The following is an 18,601-nucleotide window of genomic DNA, read 5'->3' on the forward strand; positions in this document are numbered from 1 at the left end:
GTCCAAACTGCTTTCACATTCTGCTCCTGCATTCAAACTGTTGTCAGATGCTGTTTTTTTCTGTTAGCATCTTACTGTACTTTAGGTGAAAAGTAACACAGTTCATAAGTTTTCTGATCAATAATTCAGACGTGAATTGCTCTGTGACATTGGGCAATCTCTACAGTAAGTCAGCACTCTCCCTGTTTCCTCCCTGTTTTTCCTGTTTATAGTTTTCTGGTTTCCCTGTTCCTTCCTGTCTTCTTATGTCTGTCTCTGGGCAGATTTTGCTCTTGGTTTTGTAGATTGGCTTGTTCCGAAAGACACATTCCTTCACAGGCGCTGTTGTTTCTTTGCGACGTCAGGCTGTTATTTGGCTGAGAGGTGGCCTCTGGGGGTGGCTTCAGTTCCACATTTAAAGGGTGACTTACGGCAATATTCTCATGGGTCTTTCAGTCTCTATCAGACCCGTTTAAGTCTGGTATTTTTTTTTTATGAAGTTGAACTTTGGGCTACATTTTCCTCCCATTCTAACCACAGCCATCCAATGTATCCCTGTTCAGAACGCTCACTAGTGGACTGACACCATGACATTTCTCTCCTAGCAGGCTGTAGGGCTTGTGGTCCACGTTGGGCCACTAGGTTTTTGGAATCATTGCTTTCTGGAGTCTTGGCAGTCACACGTTTGAGACCACAAGCATTCCTCCTCAAGCTTTGTCTCTGTGCACTGTGTTATGCTACATGATCCAGAGGGCTCGCAGGCCACTAATTCAGTTCTGTGAGGTGTTTAGTTGTATCTGAGACATTTCCACAATTGTGCCCGGTGTCCTGAGTATAGATGCAGCAAAACAATACAAGGGACTTGAAAAATGGAACCAAATGATAAAATGATAAAATAGCAACTTCATTTCTCCATAAGCTCCACCTTGTCAAAACACTTGTGTAAGCCTTTTAGTTCATCTCTAAAGAACTGCGGGGCCTAGGAATTTAACCATGTGAAAGACGTCTTCTCTACATTATTAAGAAACTTGCATTCCACAGTCAAGTTGTAAAAGAGAGCTGCTTAGGTTTACTGTCATTTTACAATTACCTCCAATACTTTCTCAAAATAATTTCTCAACATCATTAATGATTTTCTAGAAACAGGATCATGATCTCATCTGACCACTCCATAGAATCACTGCACTGATTTAAGTCTTATGGAAAACATACCAAATAGCTATACATCTTTGTTCCATGTATGCACTTTTAGCATGTAATTAAATATATACTTTTTTGTTACAGATTATTAGCCATATTTTTTCTCTGATTCCCCCAATCCCATAATTTTTACTATACTTTGGTAATAAGGTATTTGTAGTACTGAGAGGTTCTAATGGAGCAATATAGTATATGGCATTAAATTACTCTTGGTCTAGGAGTGTGTAACAGGAGGAAATGATATTCCAGTATCAGTGTATTATAAGGGAAAACTTGCCTTAAAAACTACGGCAATGGCCTGCATTAGTGTGGGAAGAAAAAAATCAGAACTTACATTTTTCACTGTTTTTATTTTTTATCAAAGCTTTCATAAAGTTTGTAATTTTAACACAATATTGCATGTATATAACCTTTAAAGTAATAAATACACATACATTGGGGTATAAGCTCGTATTTTCTACTGATTGGTGCAAGATAAAAAAGTTTGGGAACCACTCTCCTGTGATACTATGGCGCAAATGATCTTACACACCTAATATGATGTGCACTATACATGCATGAACTATAAAGAATTCTGAGATGCTTATTACACATCTGAAACATTATCTGTAACTAGAGGGAAATAAAGAAACAATAGCACTTTTCCTCTTAGTTAGAAACATACATACTAGCATACATGGTGTTTGTGTGTGTGTGTACATGAGGGTGCTTCAAAAAGTTTATGGAAAATTTAATTCCATTTTCCCACAAACATTTTAACCCCCTTCACATATATAATTTGCAATGTACTTTTCTTCACAAGAATCTTCTTGAGAACTTCAAGTTTTGATTTTTTAAATACATATCTAAGGAACACATGTCACTTTTAACAATGAAACCACTATAATTACCCTAATTGATAAGCAAGTTACAGTAATAAAAATACAACAAATCATAATGGTTCTTACCTGCTTGAAATTTGTTACTGCTTTAATAACAGAAGACGCTGTTATCAGGAGAATATCTTCAGATGGAAAGTGAGTAGCCAACTTATTAAAAAAAGAAAAATATTATAAATGAATTTAGGTACTGGTATATATGACATGGGGGTGGAATAGGCATAATATAATTTCAATATTGTTTTTAATCTCAAAGCTGAAAACACCTCATTGCCTCGATGTCGACCTAGGAGCAGCTTGTGGTTTTGAACTGCAGTCCCACTCATTGGGCTCTAGTTGTTACTAACCTAGGAAATGAGAAACTCACTTTCTCATCAAAAGTCCCCACAATCTCATCTTTTTCACACTCATAGAGCTGTGGTAACACGAATTTCTGACATGGATAAAAGATCATTAATGTATTTGTACTGAACACTAATTATGATCCACTAAACAAAAATAGTAATACATAGGGGTTTCAAGAAAACTCACTGCCATCAATAAACTGACTATAGGACAGAGTAGAACTGCCCTATGAGTTTCTGAGACTCTAACTCTGTATGGAAGAAGGAAGCCCAGCCTTTCTTCTGAGGAGCGGCTGGTGGTTTTGAACTGCTGACCTTGCAGTTGGCAGCCCAACTCATAACCACACAGTGCTTCTGGGTTACAAAAATGTCCATGGAAAAACTGCACTTTCTTTCAATTCCATTTTTTTCACTAACTTCTTGAAGACCACTCTAACAGAAGTAACCTTTATTTACATGTAATATTTTATATACCAATTTAAATATGCAAAGAGTGAGAATAAACAACCTTCCCAATTAACAGTAAAATTAATCCCTATTTCTTAATTTTAAATATTGTAATCTGCCTTCAAAGGGATGAAATTACAGTCAATCCTTAATAAAATATCACTTCGACTCTTGGCATCATTTTCCCAAGTGCTTTTACTCCTATTCTGCCCCCTGTAAATACACTATTAGTATATATTTTGGAAAGACATTAGAATATTACTGGCTTTAACAAGAAAACAGGAGTTTAACTTTCTTCATTTCCCTTGTTACATACAATCTCTCTTCCTGACTTTTAAAACATCTTGAAAAGTATTTTCTGACCACAGTATCCAGTTCCTCCACTTGACCAACCTTCATTACCTGGCTTCTACCTCTGTGGCACTGACAGTTACAAGTTCAGCCAAGGACAAAAAAGTCAAATCCATCTGAGGCCATGAGAAGGCCTGGTGATCAACTTTCTTTTTTTTAATCGTTTTATTAGGGTCTTATATAACTATTATCACAATCCATACATACATCAATTGTGTAAAGCACATCTGTACATTCAATGCCCTCATCATTCTCAAAACATTTGCTCTCCACTTAAGCCCATGGCATTAGGTCCTCATTTTTTCCCATACCTCCCCATTCCCCCCACCCTCATGAACCCGTGATAATATATAAATTATTATTTTGTAATATCTTGCCCCGTCTGACGTCTCCCTTCACCCATTTTTCTGTTGTTCACTGCCCAGGGAGGAGGTCACATGTAGATCCTTATAATCGGTTCCCTCTTTCCAACCCACCCTCCCTCTATGCTCCCAGTATCGCCACTCACACAAATGGTCCTAATAGGATCATCCGCCCTGGATTCCCTGTGTTTCCAGTTCCTATCTGTACCAGTGTCCATCCTCTGGTTTAGCCAGACTTCCAAGGTAGAATTGGGATCATGATAGTGGGGGAGGTGGGGAGGAAGCATTTAGGAACTAGTGGAAAGTTATATTTTTCATCGTTGCTACATCACACCCTTTCTGGCTCATCTCCTCCCCGAGACCCCTCTGCAAGGGGATGTCCAGTGGTCTACACATGAGTTTTGGGTCTCCAGTCTGCACCACCACCCCTCATTCACTATCGTAAGATATTTTTGTTCTGATGATGCCTGACACCTGATCCCTTCAACACCTCGTGATAGCACAGGCTGGTGTGCTTCTTCCATGTGGGTTTTGTTGCTTCTGAGCTAGATGGCTGCTTGTTTACCTTCAAGCCTTTAATACCCCAGAAACTATATCTTTTGATAGCCGGGCACCATCAGCTTTCTTTGCCACATTTGTTTATGCACCCATTTGTTTTCAGTGATCGTCTCATGGAGGTGAGCACACAATGATACGATGTTTTGTTCTTTCATGCCTGATACCTGATCCCTTCAGCATCTCGTGATCACATAGGCTGGTGTGCTTCTTCCATGTGGGGTTTGTTGCTTCTCAGCTGGATGGCCGCTTGGTTATCTTCAAGCCTTTAAGACCCCAGACGCAATATCTTGTGATAGCCAGGCACCATCAGCTTTCTTCACCACATTTGCTTATTAACCAGCTTTGTCTTCAGCGGTTGTATTGGGAAGGTGAGCATCATAGAATGCCAATTCAATAGAAGAAAGCATTCTTGCATTGAGGGAGTACTTGAGTGGAGGCCCAATGTCCTTCTGCTACCTTAATACTAAACTATAAATATATGCACATAGATCTATTTGCCCATCATATATAAGTATATTTGCATTTATAGAGGTATATATATATATACACACACACACACCTCTATAAATGCCCTTTGCCTCCCAGATCTTTCCCCTATTTCCCTTGACTTTTCTCCTGTCCCACTATCATGCTCAGTCCCCACCAGGGTTTCAACAATTCCTCTTTGTTACATTATCCTTGATCATGCCCTACCAGGCCTCCCACACCCTCCTCACCACCAATTTGGATCACTTGTTGTTTCCTTGTCCCTGGGTTTGTTAACATCACGTCCTTTCCCCCCACCTCCCCCTCTTCCATGTTTCCCCGGAACTGTCGGTTGAGTTGTTTTCTCCTCCAGATTGTTCATCCAGCCTATTTTATTTAGACAGACCCGATCCACTTTCACAAGACCACAGCAATTGAAAAAACCACCGAGCACAGCACTGTCCCAGAACATGTGGCACCGCTATGAGGCTGAATGGATATGATAGCAACTGAGATTTGTTTTGTTTTTTAATGACCTCTAAAAGTAAAAACTAGCCCTGGTGCCTGAATTACAAATCTGGCTGCTAACTGCAAAGTCAGCAGTTCAAACTAAACAGAAAGCTTTCTGCTCCCATTAATATTTACAGGCTCAGGAAAGCTAGGGAGCAATTGAGCTTTGCCCTATGACAGGGTTGCTATGAGTCAGAATTGACCTGATGGCAGGGGGTTGGGTGCTGTTTGTATCACTAAGTCATTATACTCATGTACTCTACACCTCCTTAAACCCACGTGCACTTTCTGTAGTACTGAGTGACCACTCTCTCATAATTTTTTCCCTTTGCTTATTCTGTAATTCATCTTGCCTCTTTCTGGTCCCATTGCTAGATCAGGTTCTCAAAGCTTCTTTACATGACTGAAATCACTTTCAAATTTGTCTGCCAGTTACTCCCAAGGCAAACACAATGTAACCTTTCAATGTAATTTTTTCTTTTTTATTAATCATTTTGTTGGGGGACTCTTACAAATCTTTTAACAACCCATCATTCAGTTATATCAAGCACACTTGTACCTATGTTGACATAATTTCCAAAACCTTTTCTTTCTACTTGAGCCCTTGGTACCAGCTCCTCTTTTCCCCTTCCCTCACCACTTCTAGTGAATCCTTGATGGATTATATATTATTGTTATTTTGTGTCTTATAATGTTTGTTGTCTCCCTTCACCCACATTTTGGTTATTCATCCCCCTGCCAGGGGAGGGGAGAGGGCTATATATCCAACCTTGTGGTGAGTTCCCCCATTCTCCCCACCCTCAGTCCCTTCCCCCATTCTCCCCACCCCCAGTCCCCCTACCCTCATGCTATCACTACTTCCACTACTGTTCCTGGGGGTTTTAATTGTCTTGAATTCTATGTGCTGCGAGCTCTTATCTGTACCAATGTGTGTACTCCCATCTAGCCTGATTTGTAAGGTAGAACTGGGTCAGGGTAGTGGGGAGCAGGGGGGTAGGGGGGAAGCATTCAGAAACTAGAGGAATGATGTGTTTCATTGGTGCTATAGGACACCATGGCTGGTTCATCCCTTCCTTGTAACCTTTCTGTGTGGGTGTGGGGGTGGGGGGTGGGGGTGGAGGATATTCAATTGTCTACAGATGGGTTTGGGGGCTCCACTCTGTTCACATCAATATTTTTCTTTGTTTCGGGCCTTTTGATACCTGATCCCATTGACACCACATGATCACACAGGCTGGTGTGTTTCTTCCATGTGGGCTTATCTGCTTCCCTGCTACATGGCTGCTTGTTTAACTTCATGCCTTTAAGACCCTAGATGCTATAACTTTTGATAGCTGAGCACCATCGCTTTCTTCACATTTGCTTATGCACCCATTTTGTCTTCAGCAATTGTGTCAGGAAGGTGACTATCAAAGAGTGCCAGGTTATAAGAACAAAGTGTTCTTGTGTTTAAGGAAGCCTTGAGTAGAGGCCCAAAGTCCATCTGCTATCTTAATACTTAACATATATACACAAAGACCTCTATCCCTTTCATTATAAATTAATATATTTACATATATACATGCCTATAGCTATGCCTCTATAAATAGCTTTGCCTCCTACTTCTTTCCTCTATTACCTTTCACCTTCCTACTGTCCCACTATCATGCTCACCCTCCATTTGGCTCGCAGTAATTCCTCTAGGATACACTGCAGTTGATCAACCCCCACCAGGCATTATATGCCCTCCTCGCCATCGATTATAGATCTCTTGTTGTTCCCTTAGCTCTAAGTTTGTTGGCTCCTAGCTACTGCTCTCAACCCCCTCCTCTCCAATCCCTCATCCCCACCCCCACCTCCAGAGCCACCCGTCCTGTTGTTTCTTGGGTATTGTTTGTCCTGTCTTATATAGCTATTGGGTGAAAGAAGAACAAAAACAAAAAAACAATAGATAGTTCCAGGTCTGTCTGCTGACCCTTATGAGTGTTTTCCAATCAGTTCTGAGGAGGTACCAAGCCGAGTCAGAAGCTTATTTTCAGGATTCAATGTAATTTTTAAGTTTTTCACTGGTCAACTCACTCAATTGCTTAAAATCATTTGCCTAATTTTAGATTCGTATACATTTTTAGCATGACTTATAAAACCCGTTATCACTGAATCTCTTCCCATCTTTCCAGCTTATTCTCTGGTCACTTTTCTCAAGTACTATTCCTTAAGTCTTGATGCTACTAAATGGTGCCACGCTTCATCAGCGATCACAGATACTTGTCTCCATGTAGAATGTTGTGTCCCCCACCTCCCCCCAATCTCTCTGGAGAACTTTTACTCATTCTTCTATACTGGGATAAAGCGACATCTCCTTTAAAGTCTCCTCGAATCCACTCCATACTAATTCCACAAGTACCCTAACATGGCACTTAACACTGAGAAGGGTTTCTCTCACATCTAAGCTTCTTCCACTAAACTTCGAGTCCCTAGTAAGGAGGTGCTACAGACCCTCTCTGAGTACTCAGTCCTTAGTACTGTGCCTGACTCATAGGTGCTTACTTGATGAATAAATGGAAAATACACATTCAAACATTAAACCTTAACAGCAGTCAGTTGAAGACATGAAACAAAACTATAAATTATCAAGGGTTCAAGAGAGGGGGGTGAAATGAGATTATACCAAGGGCTGAAGTAGAAAGAACATGTTTTAAAAATGATGATGGCAATATATGTACAAATGTGCTTGACACAATGGAAGGATGGATTGTGATAAGAGGTGTAAGAGCCACCAATAAAATGATTTCAAAAACTCATTGCTTCCTCTGTTATGTCATTTGTGTTTGCTTATGTTTACTTTAAATGATAAAAGCAAAACAATTTAAGGCCTTTGAAGGATATATATCGACTCCAAATATATATATATGTATATATATATATATATTCTGTATGTATGCATATGTGTATATATATTTATAATCAGAAAAATATTACCAGCAGGATTTAATCCTTTGCTGGTTCCTTCACAACACCTCTTTCAGAACACCGTTGTGAAGTTCAACCTTGCGATTTCACGAGACTTTCTCCTCTGGTCAAGAGTGACAGTCTGGGGAACACGCAGGGGCCATTCCACCTGGTCCCAATCAGCTGTGAGTCAGAGTGCCTGGAGGCGGTGAGATGGCATTCTGGTGTCAGCCCTTTCTGTCCAAGTCGTTACACCTGCTCTTGACTGCTCTGCTGTGAAAGGGCCACGGCCTGGTTGAGCCAGCTCTGGTGTGCCCATGCTCCCCGGGGTTCCCCAGGCTTCAGCCTGCAGAGCGGGCGGCAGGTCCTCTGCGGAGCTCGGGGGCCAGGGCAGGAGGGCTCCGCGGGAGGGACGCGGGGAGGAGCCCCGAGCGCCGCGGCTCTAGGGTCGGGAGGGGGGGAGGGGCAAAGGGAGGGGGCGGAGCCGCCGGGCGCCCGGCCTACCTGTTCCGCACAGGTCACGCCCGCGATGCCGCCGCCGACCACCACGAATGGCCCCGCCGCTCGGCCAGCGCGCGCAACCGCCATGCTCTGGCGCGTCGACCGGCGGACTGACGGCCGCGGGGCGCTGTGTCCGGGGGCGGGGCCGCCGCGCCGCGGCCACTTCCGGTTCCGGTTCGCGTTTCCGCCGACGGGGGCCTGGCGGGCTTGGCCTCCCCGCCCGTCGGGAGAGTCCCGTGTTTCTGCGGCGCACGTGCATATGTACCCGCCTGCGGATTTCCTCGTAGATTTTAAGAGAAGAGGGGGCAAAAATGATGGCGCCCCCGAAAGAGACTGGGAGCGTTGCCCATCAAAAGGCAAACCAGTGTTCCTCCAGGACAGAACATTTCCAAAACAGACAAATTGCTCAAAAGTTCTGCCTCTTGGTTCCTGCCTGCCAGGAATTAGACTTCGGAATTAAAACTCCTATCTTAACATCAACCTATTCCACGCCTCTCACTTTTCAGCCCAGTTAACTGAAATTCGGGACAACTGCTGCCTTGCCACTTCACGGAGCAATACAAGGTTCCCCCAGTATTTGTAAAAAGCGCATGCACGCAGGGCGGCTTATCAGTCAAGGCGAAACCACAAAATCGTTCCCACAAAAGTCATTTTTCATGTGCAATTGTTTCCGCACTTGAAATTTGCAGTACAATATAAAGTTGCTTACCATGTTCTCAAAATAAATGAACGTTTCCTTGCCAGCTCCTGGTAAGTAACAGCACGTAGGGGGTCTGAATGAAATAGGCCTGAACCTTATTGTAGTTAACGTCTTCTTTGCGGGTATTCATTTGTTTTGAAAGGAAGTTACATCATTTATTATTTATTTTTTTACTACAGTGACATATTTATGTTCTTTATTATAGAGACTATTTATGTTTTTCCGGTTTGCTGTTATTCCGTTGCCGTCTGTTGCCAATTTCCTAAGGAGTTGTGTTGTAATGAAGTATTTGCACTCTACTAAACAGCTCAAAGTGGGGTGTTTCCCAATGCCTCCAGTGCTCCCTTAGTTTTATTCAACTGAGACTAACCGGTCTATATGGTGGGAAAACCTACAGATTAACCGATACCCATGAAACATCATTTGCTTGAAGTGGTAAGCAGTTAAACAAGTGATTCTAATACTTATTACCAGCACAGACAGCCAACGTCTTTCTAGAAGTGGGGACTGCCTTTTGAGCTCATTTATAATTACTCTAAATAGTGTTAAGAATAGCATTTTCACAATGCCAGATTTGTGTATGAAGCCATAAACTTTGTGCTACAGTTCAGGAACTGGGGAACATATCTGAAAGTCAGATAAGACTTCCTAAATGTGGTGCATATAAGAAGACACTTGTAGTGGCAGGTAAACAGTCCTGAGGTTTTTGTCTTTAGGATAGTCAGTATGTTGGCTTGAATTTCGCCTACTCGGTAGGTATTTGCATGAAATCGAAACATAGGTCCTGTGTGTAGCCAGGTGATCTCATTGGAGGCCTAGTTCAATAAGTTTATCAATGGATTTTATATTTTCATAAGTTCTCACACTGTGATACATTCTGCATGACTCCCATTTGCAGCTCTCAGTATCTATCACTTGCTCTCTTTTCTAAGAATTTGCATATATTCTTGTCTTTCATATGTCCTTCCTAATAATCTTCTCTAACGACTTTTTCCTCTGACCTTTGAATGTAACCATGGATCACTTTCCTCTCTATTTATTCTAATAACACCTGGTCTTCCCTGAAGTTAGATTTCTCTCATTTTATTGTTGTTGTTAGATGTTGTTGCTGTTCATCAGGACCCTGTGTACAACCTGGTCCTGCACCATCCACACAATCGTTCTTATGCTTGAGCCCCTGGTTGTAGCCATTGTATCAATCCATTATGCTGAGGGTCTCCCTTATTTTCATTATCCCTCTATATCAAGCATGATGCACTTTTCCAGGGACGGTCTCTCCTGAAAACATACTCAAAGTATGTGAGATGACGTCTTGCCATCCTAGCTTCTAAGGAACATTCTGGCTGGACTTCTTCCCACACAAATATGTTTGTTCATTGGGAAGTCCATGTTACTTTCAATGGTCTTCCCCAGCACCATAATTCAAATGTGTTACTTCTTTGATCTTTCTTATTCAATGTCTAACTTTCACTTGCATGTGAGGTGATCGAAAGATGTTGGTTTTGGTCAGATGCACCTTAGTCCTCAAGGTAATATCCTGGCTCTTCAATACTTCAAAAAATTCTTATGCAGCAGATTTATCCAGTGCAGCGCATCATTTTATCTTTAAACTACTGCTTCCATGAGCATTGATTGTGGGTCCAAACAAGATGAAATACTTCATAACTTCCATCTTTTCTCCTTTCATCATGATGTTACCTGATGGTCTAGTAGTTGGATTATAGCTACCTATTATCTGCCCCTCCAGCAACCATCACAATAAAACTCCATAATTGCAGGAATTGTTACTTGCTCTCCTTCTTTGTATTTCCAATGTTCACTTCGTAGTAAATGTTCGAGAAAAAGTTACAGAATGAATTAGGAAGTAGGTAGAGAGATACTGCTCTGGAGTCCCCTAAAGCATTTCCGATTTAATGATGACTGATTTAGTTAGAAATTCATATCAGATTTGGGGAAGTTTAGGATATCAATGCAAGGATATTAGTGGAGGCTCATCCAGTGTTAGGCGTTCAGCAAATAGGGGACTCTTCTGTTCTTGTTGTTGTAGTTAGGTGCCATAGAGTTGGTTCCAACCCATAGTGACTCTATACAAAAGAGACCAGACCTGTGCCATCCTCAGAATTGCTCCCATTCTTGAATCCCTTGCTGTGGCACTGTGCCTCTTGGCCTTCAACTGAATCAGGTCCCAATCCCTTTACCTCTCAAACTTGCAACAACACACAAAGTTCTCCAAATGGCTCTATTAAACAAACTTCATTTGTGCCAGGGCCGAAGGGGTGGAGGTGAGGGCGGCGTGGGGTCTGATAGGTCCTCATTTCCTTCCACTTCTGTACCATGAGTGCATTGTGTGTGTATGACTCAGGGTAGGGTTAGAGTCGGGGCGTTCTAAGAGCATACCTAGAACTTTCAACAAAAAATCACATTACAGATTTTTCTAGCTCATATATATGTGAGCTTATAACCTCAATAATGAACCCATGTCTTATAACCTCAATAATGGACCCATGCTGGCTAAACCAGTTTTACGGCTTCGGGGATGTGCTGCCTTGGGGGCCTCTTACCTGGTGTTTTAAAGGCATTGAACTTCTTGGCATCAATTATATTATTCTTAGCCTTTGGAGCTGAATCAACCATGAAAACCACATTTAATACCATGGTATATTATTGTATTTCTCAATGTCATATCAGGCCATTAGTAACTAGAAGTGTTTCCTACTCCCTCCGCCCCCAATTCAGTTTATTCAGTCCTATAAATTTGGGATCGGTTTCCATTTCCCCATTCAGTTTGGATTGTGACTGCACTACTTTAGGTCTTAGTTTTACACTTGAACTACTAAACTAGAATCCTCATTGGCCTCTTTCCAGTCTCTGTTTCTGACTCTATTCTTCGCTTAGCCACACAGTTCAATTCAAAGGGGGAAATGTGGTTATTTTCTTTCCCTGACACTTTTGCTTCTGGCAGAGGGAACGCTTTCTTCCAGTGCCCTGAACACATCAGTATAGCCACACCACCAGAGAAAGATGAGGCTTTCTGCTCCTGTTAAAAGTTACAGTCTTTGAAACCCACTGGGATAGTTCTACCCGGTTACAGAATCATAATTGACTTGAAGGCAGCGACCTTCTCAGTGTCTTATAGGACTTGTAGTGCGTGACATGTCGGGCTGCTAACTGCAAGACCGACTGTTGGAAATCCCAGCTGCTCTGAGGAGGGAAACATGAGGCTTTCCAGTAAAAATCGACAGCCTCCCATCAACCAGCAGGGGCAATTCTATTCTGTTCGACAGACCTATGGGGAGTGTCAGTCTCAGTCAGCTCCATTGAGTCAAGCACATTTGTTGTCATCAACATTCTCAAAACATTTTCTTTTTACTTGAGCCCTTGGTATCAGCTCCTCATTTCTCCTCTCCCTCCTTCATCCTTCCTCCCTCATAAACCCTTGATAATTTATAAATTATTTTTATTTTGTCATATCTTACACTATCCGACGTCTCCCTTCACCCACTTGTCTGTTGTTTGTCCCCCAGGGAGGAGGTTATATATAGATCATTGCCATCAGTTTCCCCATTCTCTTACCCTCCTGGTATCGCTACTCTCATTATTGGTCCCGAGGGGTTTATCTATCCTAGATTCCCTGTGTTTCCACCTCTTATCTGTACCAGTGTATATCCTCTGGTCTAACTAGATTTATAATGTAGAATTGGGATCATGATCGTGGTTGGGGCGGGGAGAGAAAGCATTAAAGAACTAGAGGAAAGTTGTATGTTTCATTGGTGCTATACTGCACCCTGATTGGCTCATCTTCTCTCCGAAACCCTTCTGTAAGGGGATATCCAGTTGCCTACAGATAGGCTTTGGGTCTCCACTCTGCACTTCCCCTCATTCACAATGATATGATTTTTTGTTCTTCGATGCCTGATACCTGATCCTTTAGACACCTATCACACAGGCTGGTGTGCTTCTTCCATGTGGGCTTTGCTGCTTCTCAGTTAGATTGTTTATCTTCAAGCTTTTAAGACCCCAGATGCTATATCTTTTGATAGCCGGTAACCATCAGCTTTCTTCACCACATTTGCTTATGTAGAGCTATCGGTCAGTGAGGGGTGTCATGTCTCCTGGTGGGGCAACCCTATGGTCCTCTCTGGACATTGGCTGCTCTGAGTAGGAATATTGTCCTCAAAGCTTGGTGGGCCAGGATGTGTTCCATTCTCTCTCCCTCCCCCTTCGTTTGCTCCTGTGTGCTCTGATCAGACATGTTCCTTTCCCTGAGCTATAGCTTCAGTGCTGTCCTCTGAAGTGAATTCTTCTCATGGGAGGGAGGGCTGCCAAGACTGTAATTTTTGATAGGAATAGAAAACCTCATCTTTATAGAAATAGATTATTTTGGGCTGGATTTGCAGTGACAATTAACATACATTGAGACCTCTGTGGCCGGATAAAGGTGTACAGAAATCAAACTGTTGTTGTTAGGTGGCATTGAGTCAGCTGTGACCCATAGCGACCCTGTGTACCACAGAACAAAACACTACCCAGAACTCCACTGCCCTCACAATGTTCCTATGCTTGAGCACATTGATGCAGCCATTGAGTTGATCCATCTCATTAAGGGACTTCCTCTCTTTTGTCACCCCTCCACTTTACCAAACATGTTGTCCTTCCACAGGGACTTGTCTCTCCTGACAACTTGCCCAAAGTATGTAAGACAAAGTCTTGCTCTCTTGCCTCTACAGAGCACTCTGGCCTTACTTCTTCCAATACAGATTGGTGTGTCCCTTTAACAGACCATAGTACTTTCAATATGATTCTCCAGCACCACAATTTAAATGCATTGATACTTCTATGGTCTTCCTTACTCAATGCCCAACTTTTACATGTGTATGATACAAGGGACAATGCCATGGTTTGATTTAGGGGCAGCTTAGTCCCCAAAGTAACATCCTTGCTCTTCAGTATAGTAAAAGGTTTGTGCAGCAGTTTTAACCTGATGCAATATGTCTTTTTTATCTTTTGACTGCTGCTTCCATGAGCATTGATTGTGCATCCAAGAAAGACAAAAATCCTTGACAACATCAACCTTTTCTCCACTTATCATGATGTTACCTATTGGTCCAATTGTGATGTTTTGGGGCTTCCTTATCTTGAGTTGTGATCCATACTGTAGGATATAATCCTTGATGTTCATCAGCAAGTGCTTCAGGTCCTCCTCACTTTCAGAAAACAGGGTTGTGTCATTTGCCTACTGCAAGTTGTTAATAAGCCTTCCTCCAACCCTGTTGCTGCAGTCTTCTCTGGTGATTTGCTCATCACATAGATTGAACAAATATGGTGAGAGGATACAACCCTGATGCACACTTTTCCTGATTTTATCCCCCTTTTCTCTTTACGTACAAATTTTATCCCCCTTTTGACCCATATACAAATTCCAAATGAGCACAATAAAGTGTTCCTGAATTTCCCTTCTTATTAATATGATCCACAGTTTATTATAGGCAACATAGTTGAATGCCTTTGTATAGTCAATGAAACACACAAAAAAATCTTTCTGGTATTCTCAGCTTTGAGTCAAGATCTATCAGACATCAGCAATGATATCCCTTGTTCAATGTCCTCTTCTGAATCCAGCCTGAACTTCTGACAGTTCCCTGTCAATGTATTGTTACAACTATTGTTGGATGATCTTATGTAAAATTTTGCTTGCTTGTGACATCAATGATATCAATCTATAGTCTGAACATTCTATTGGCTCGCCTTTCTTTGAAATGGACACTGGACCTCTTTCAGTAAGCTGGTTTAGTGTCTGTCTTCCAAATTTCTTGGCATAGACAAATGAGTACTTCCAGCACTTCTTCATCTTTCTGACACATTTCAAAGGATATTTCATTAATTCCTGGAACTTTGTTTTTGGTTAATGCATTCAGTGCAGTTTGAACTTCTTCCTTTAGCACCATTGCTTTTTATTCATACGATACCACCTGAAATGGTAGACTAGCTCTTTTTGGTACACTGACTGTGTATTCTTTCCATCCTCTCTTGATATTTCCTGCATAATTCAATACTTTGCCTATAGAATCTTTCAAAATTTCAATTCGAGGCTTAAATTCTTTCTTGAGTTCTTTCAGTTTCAGATATGCTGAGCATTTTCTTCCCTTTGGGAGGAACAGGCAGTAAAGTCCCAAAATAACAGATTGCATCATGCCTACAGAAAGATGTGACTGATAAATCACACATCAGGAAATACCAGAATAAATTGTTTAAAATCTATCAGTTGGAATAGAATCAATGGCTGTGAGTGGGTGATGCCATCTACATCTGCTTTAGGATAATTGTGCCAACCTGGCTGATAAACACATGTGGGATTAATTGAAGGGCAGAAAAATAAGTGGCTCGGTGAGCCTTGCCTTTCAAGTTCTTGGGTCTCATGCTTTCTGATGGACGAATCAAGGTGCAGCTGCCTTAGCCAGTTCCTTGTGTCAGCTGGAAAGGCTCACTTCCTGCAAAACATCCCCGAGGAGAAGCCACTTTGGCATATCCTGATACAGCCCTGGGTGCTGGAGCAGTTGTGTGGAGACCACTGCCAGCGCTGAGATGCTTACACATTCACTGATTTGGCTTTCCTCCTGCAGTCAGCATCATTGCATGTGTTTTGTGAGTCTGCATCATTGGTATCGGACATATGGGCTAATGTTGGACTTATGGGCTTGACCAGCACTGGGTTGGGATGTTTTCTTAATGTGAACTTACCCTTTCCATAAAACTCTCTCTTAGACATATGTGTTTCTGTGGATTTGTTTCCCTAGTTTACCTAGACTAACACAAGGCGTTAATTCTTTCTTGAGTTCTCTCAGTTTCAGATATGCTGAGTGTGTTCTTCCCTGTGGGAGGAACAGGCACCAAATTACAGATTGCATCATGTCTATAGAAAGATGTGACTGATAAATCACACACCAGGAAGTACCAGAATAAATTGTTTAAAATCTTTGAGTTGGAATAGACTCACTGGCAGTGAGTGGGTGATACCATCTATGTCTGCTTTACATGCCTATAAGATTTATCTGATCAAGGGACCAAATTGTTACATAAATGTAACTGTTTTTCTGCCTTTGACTTCTCTTTTCTTTCAGATCACTCTGAATTTCTATTTGAACATTTGATATGATATACTTCTAAATATGAGTGTATTCATCTAGCTTCTTAAATGTTTATATTAATCAGATTAATAAAATCTGCACAATAAGCTTGTTTGACTTTTTATTGAAAAGAATATAATAAAATGCATTAAGAAAAATACATTCAGGTCATGTGGATACAAATAAGAAAACTGTTTAATGTTTTTATTCATTAATTCATTCGTCCATGCAACAAACATTTTTTGAGAGCTTGTGATGTACTAGTGTTCCAAACATTCAGTTGTGTATTAGAGAATAAAGCAAACATGCATTCACCCTACCAGAGGAAGACACACAATAATCAAAGAAACCACGCAACAAGAATGCGATGTTAACTGACGTTAAGTAGTTGGAACACTCAGAACAATAAAAATGCTATCAATGAGTATAGGTGGGATGTTTATAGAATTTTAAGATCAATAGCTAAATCTTGTTGAATAGATGATATCTGAGCTACGACATGAAGAAAGAGAGGGCTCTGTGGATGTCCAGGAAAAGAGCCGTTGGGGCAGTGAGCAGGATGAGGTAGTGGGTGCATAGGACACTGGCATTAAAATGAGATGTGTGGCAGTCACAAGGAGGCCACTAGGGTGGAGCACAGTGCAGGAGATGGAAACAAGAAGAGCACAAGAGGAGTGAGGAACAGAGAAAATGTGGACAGATTAGGCAGGATTTTAGAGGTCGTAATGTTTGCAATAAGCGTCATTACAGGGCTGTGAGTGTGAGAACAAGTGTTCCAGAGGGAAAGCTCAAATCAGACTAAAGGAAGCAGGTGAAACGAGGTGGTAGTTTGAATCCATGAACAGTGTTCAGAATCTGAATCTACTCACCCCAAATAAAACGTGCTTATTGTGCATGATTAGCGAGGTTGACCAAATAATGTGTATGCACACTACACATTTTAAATGCAGAAAGACTGAGAGGAGAGGAGTTAACCAGCTCTGTCCCAGGAAAATGGGAATGTATGGTCACCCAAGTCAATAGTGACCTTGCATACTTTTTCCTCTCCTTTGCAGCAAAAATTCTTCATTTATTCTTCTTTCTCAAGCCCATTCGAAACAGACTTTTGATTTCCCCTTCATTCCTAAGAATAAAGTTCTGTGTACTTTTGTGTGTTTCATTTGAAAAATTGTGCTACTTCTTTCTCACTGCAATGACTTCTGGTGATAAATCTACTCTCCTTAGACTTACAGGTAAGACATCTTTTTTCCCCATAGCTGTTTTTTATGATTTTTGGTCCTTTCAGTGGTTTAAGTATAGTGCATCTTCGTGTAGATTTCTTATTTGGTGTTGTCCAGCAAGCCCCAGGATGACATCCCTGCTCCAAGCAGCCAGTGCACAGAGAGGATCGTAGGGCCGGCCCCCACAGGAGATAGGACGTTCCCTCACTGACCCATAGTGCTACTTGGACAGCACTGGCAACACTGTGCAGAAAGTGTGCCCGGTCTGCCCCATGCACAGCAGGGTGAAATGCAAAGGGAGAACAGCAGGGCAGCAAAGAAACCAAGAAATCATGAAAATAGACTTCTGACTCAAGAGACAGGGTTTGGCATCTCATCAGACTTAATTGGAAAACATACATAAGGGTAAGCAGACAGACCTGGAATTATCAATTGGGTTTTTTGTTTGTTTTCACTTTCCTTTTTCTATTGCTCTATGCCTATCTATATAAGATAGGCAGGATGAACAATCCTGAGGAGAAAACGATGGGACTGGACGTTCCAGGGGGACATGGGAGAGGAAGGGGCAGAGAGGGGAAGTGGAAAGCTAGAAACTCAGGGATAAGGGAACAACAAGAGATCTAAAGTTGATGGCGAGGAGGGCATATACTGCCGGTTGGAGTTTATCAAGTGTAATGTCTCTGAGAGGAAATACTGAGAGCCAAATGGAGGGTGAGCATGGTAGTTTGATAGAAGGGAGGTGAAAGAAAATAGAGGAAAGAAGTAGGAGGCAAAATCTATTTATCGAGGAATAACCATAGCCATGTATATATGTAAATATATTAATTTATAATGAAAGGGATAGAGGCCAATGTACATATATTTGAGTGTATTAAGATAGCAGGTGGACTTTGGCCCCTCTTCAAAACCTCCATCAACACAAGAACAATTTTTTCTAATACCCTGGCACTCTGTTACTCACCTTCTTGATACGATCGCTGAAGACACAATAGGTACATAAGCAAATGTGGTGAAAAAGAGATGGTGCCTGACTA

General features: G+C 41.7%; 1 protein-coding gene across 2 annotated transcripts in view; it reads right to left on the reverse strand.

The window, feature by feature from the left end:
• Window positions 1-8,662, reverse strand: part of PYROXD1 (pyridine nucleotide-disulphide oxidoreductase domain 1) — a 31,973-nt gene extending 23,311 nt beyond the window's left edge. For both annotated transcript variants that reach the window (XM_075552013.1, XM_075552014.1), the window contains exons 1-2: window positions 8,527-8,662; window positions 2,127-2,207 (exon numbers count right to left, since the gene is read on the reverse strand). In XM_075552013.1, coding sequence (XP_075408128.1) covers window positions 2,127-2,207; window positions 8,527-8,610 — 165 coding nt within the window. In that variant the 5' untranslated portion in view covers window positions 8,611-8,662. The remainder of the gene's footprint in view (window positions 1-2,126; window positions 2,208-8,526) is intronic.
• Window positions 8,663-18,601: the final 9,939 nt, after the last annotated feature.

The sequence above is a fragment of the Tenrec ecaudatus genome, chromosome 6, assembly GCF_050624435.1.
Source record: "Tenrec ecaudatus isolate mTenEca1 chromosome 6, mTenEca1.hap1, whole genome shotgun sequence".
NCBI classification, from domain to species: Eukaryota; Metazoa; Chordata; class Mammalia; order Afrosoricida; family Tenrecidae; genus Tenrec; species Tenrec ecaudatus.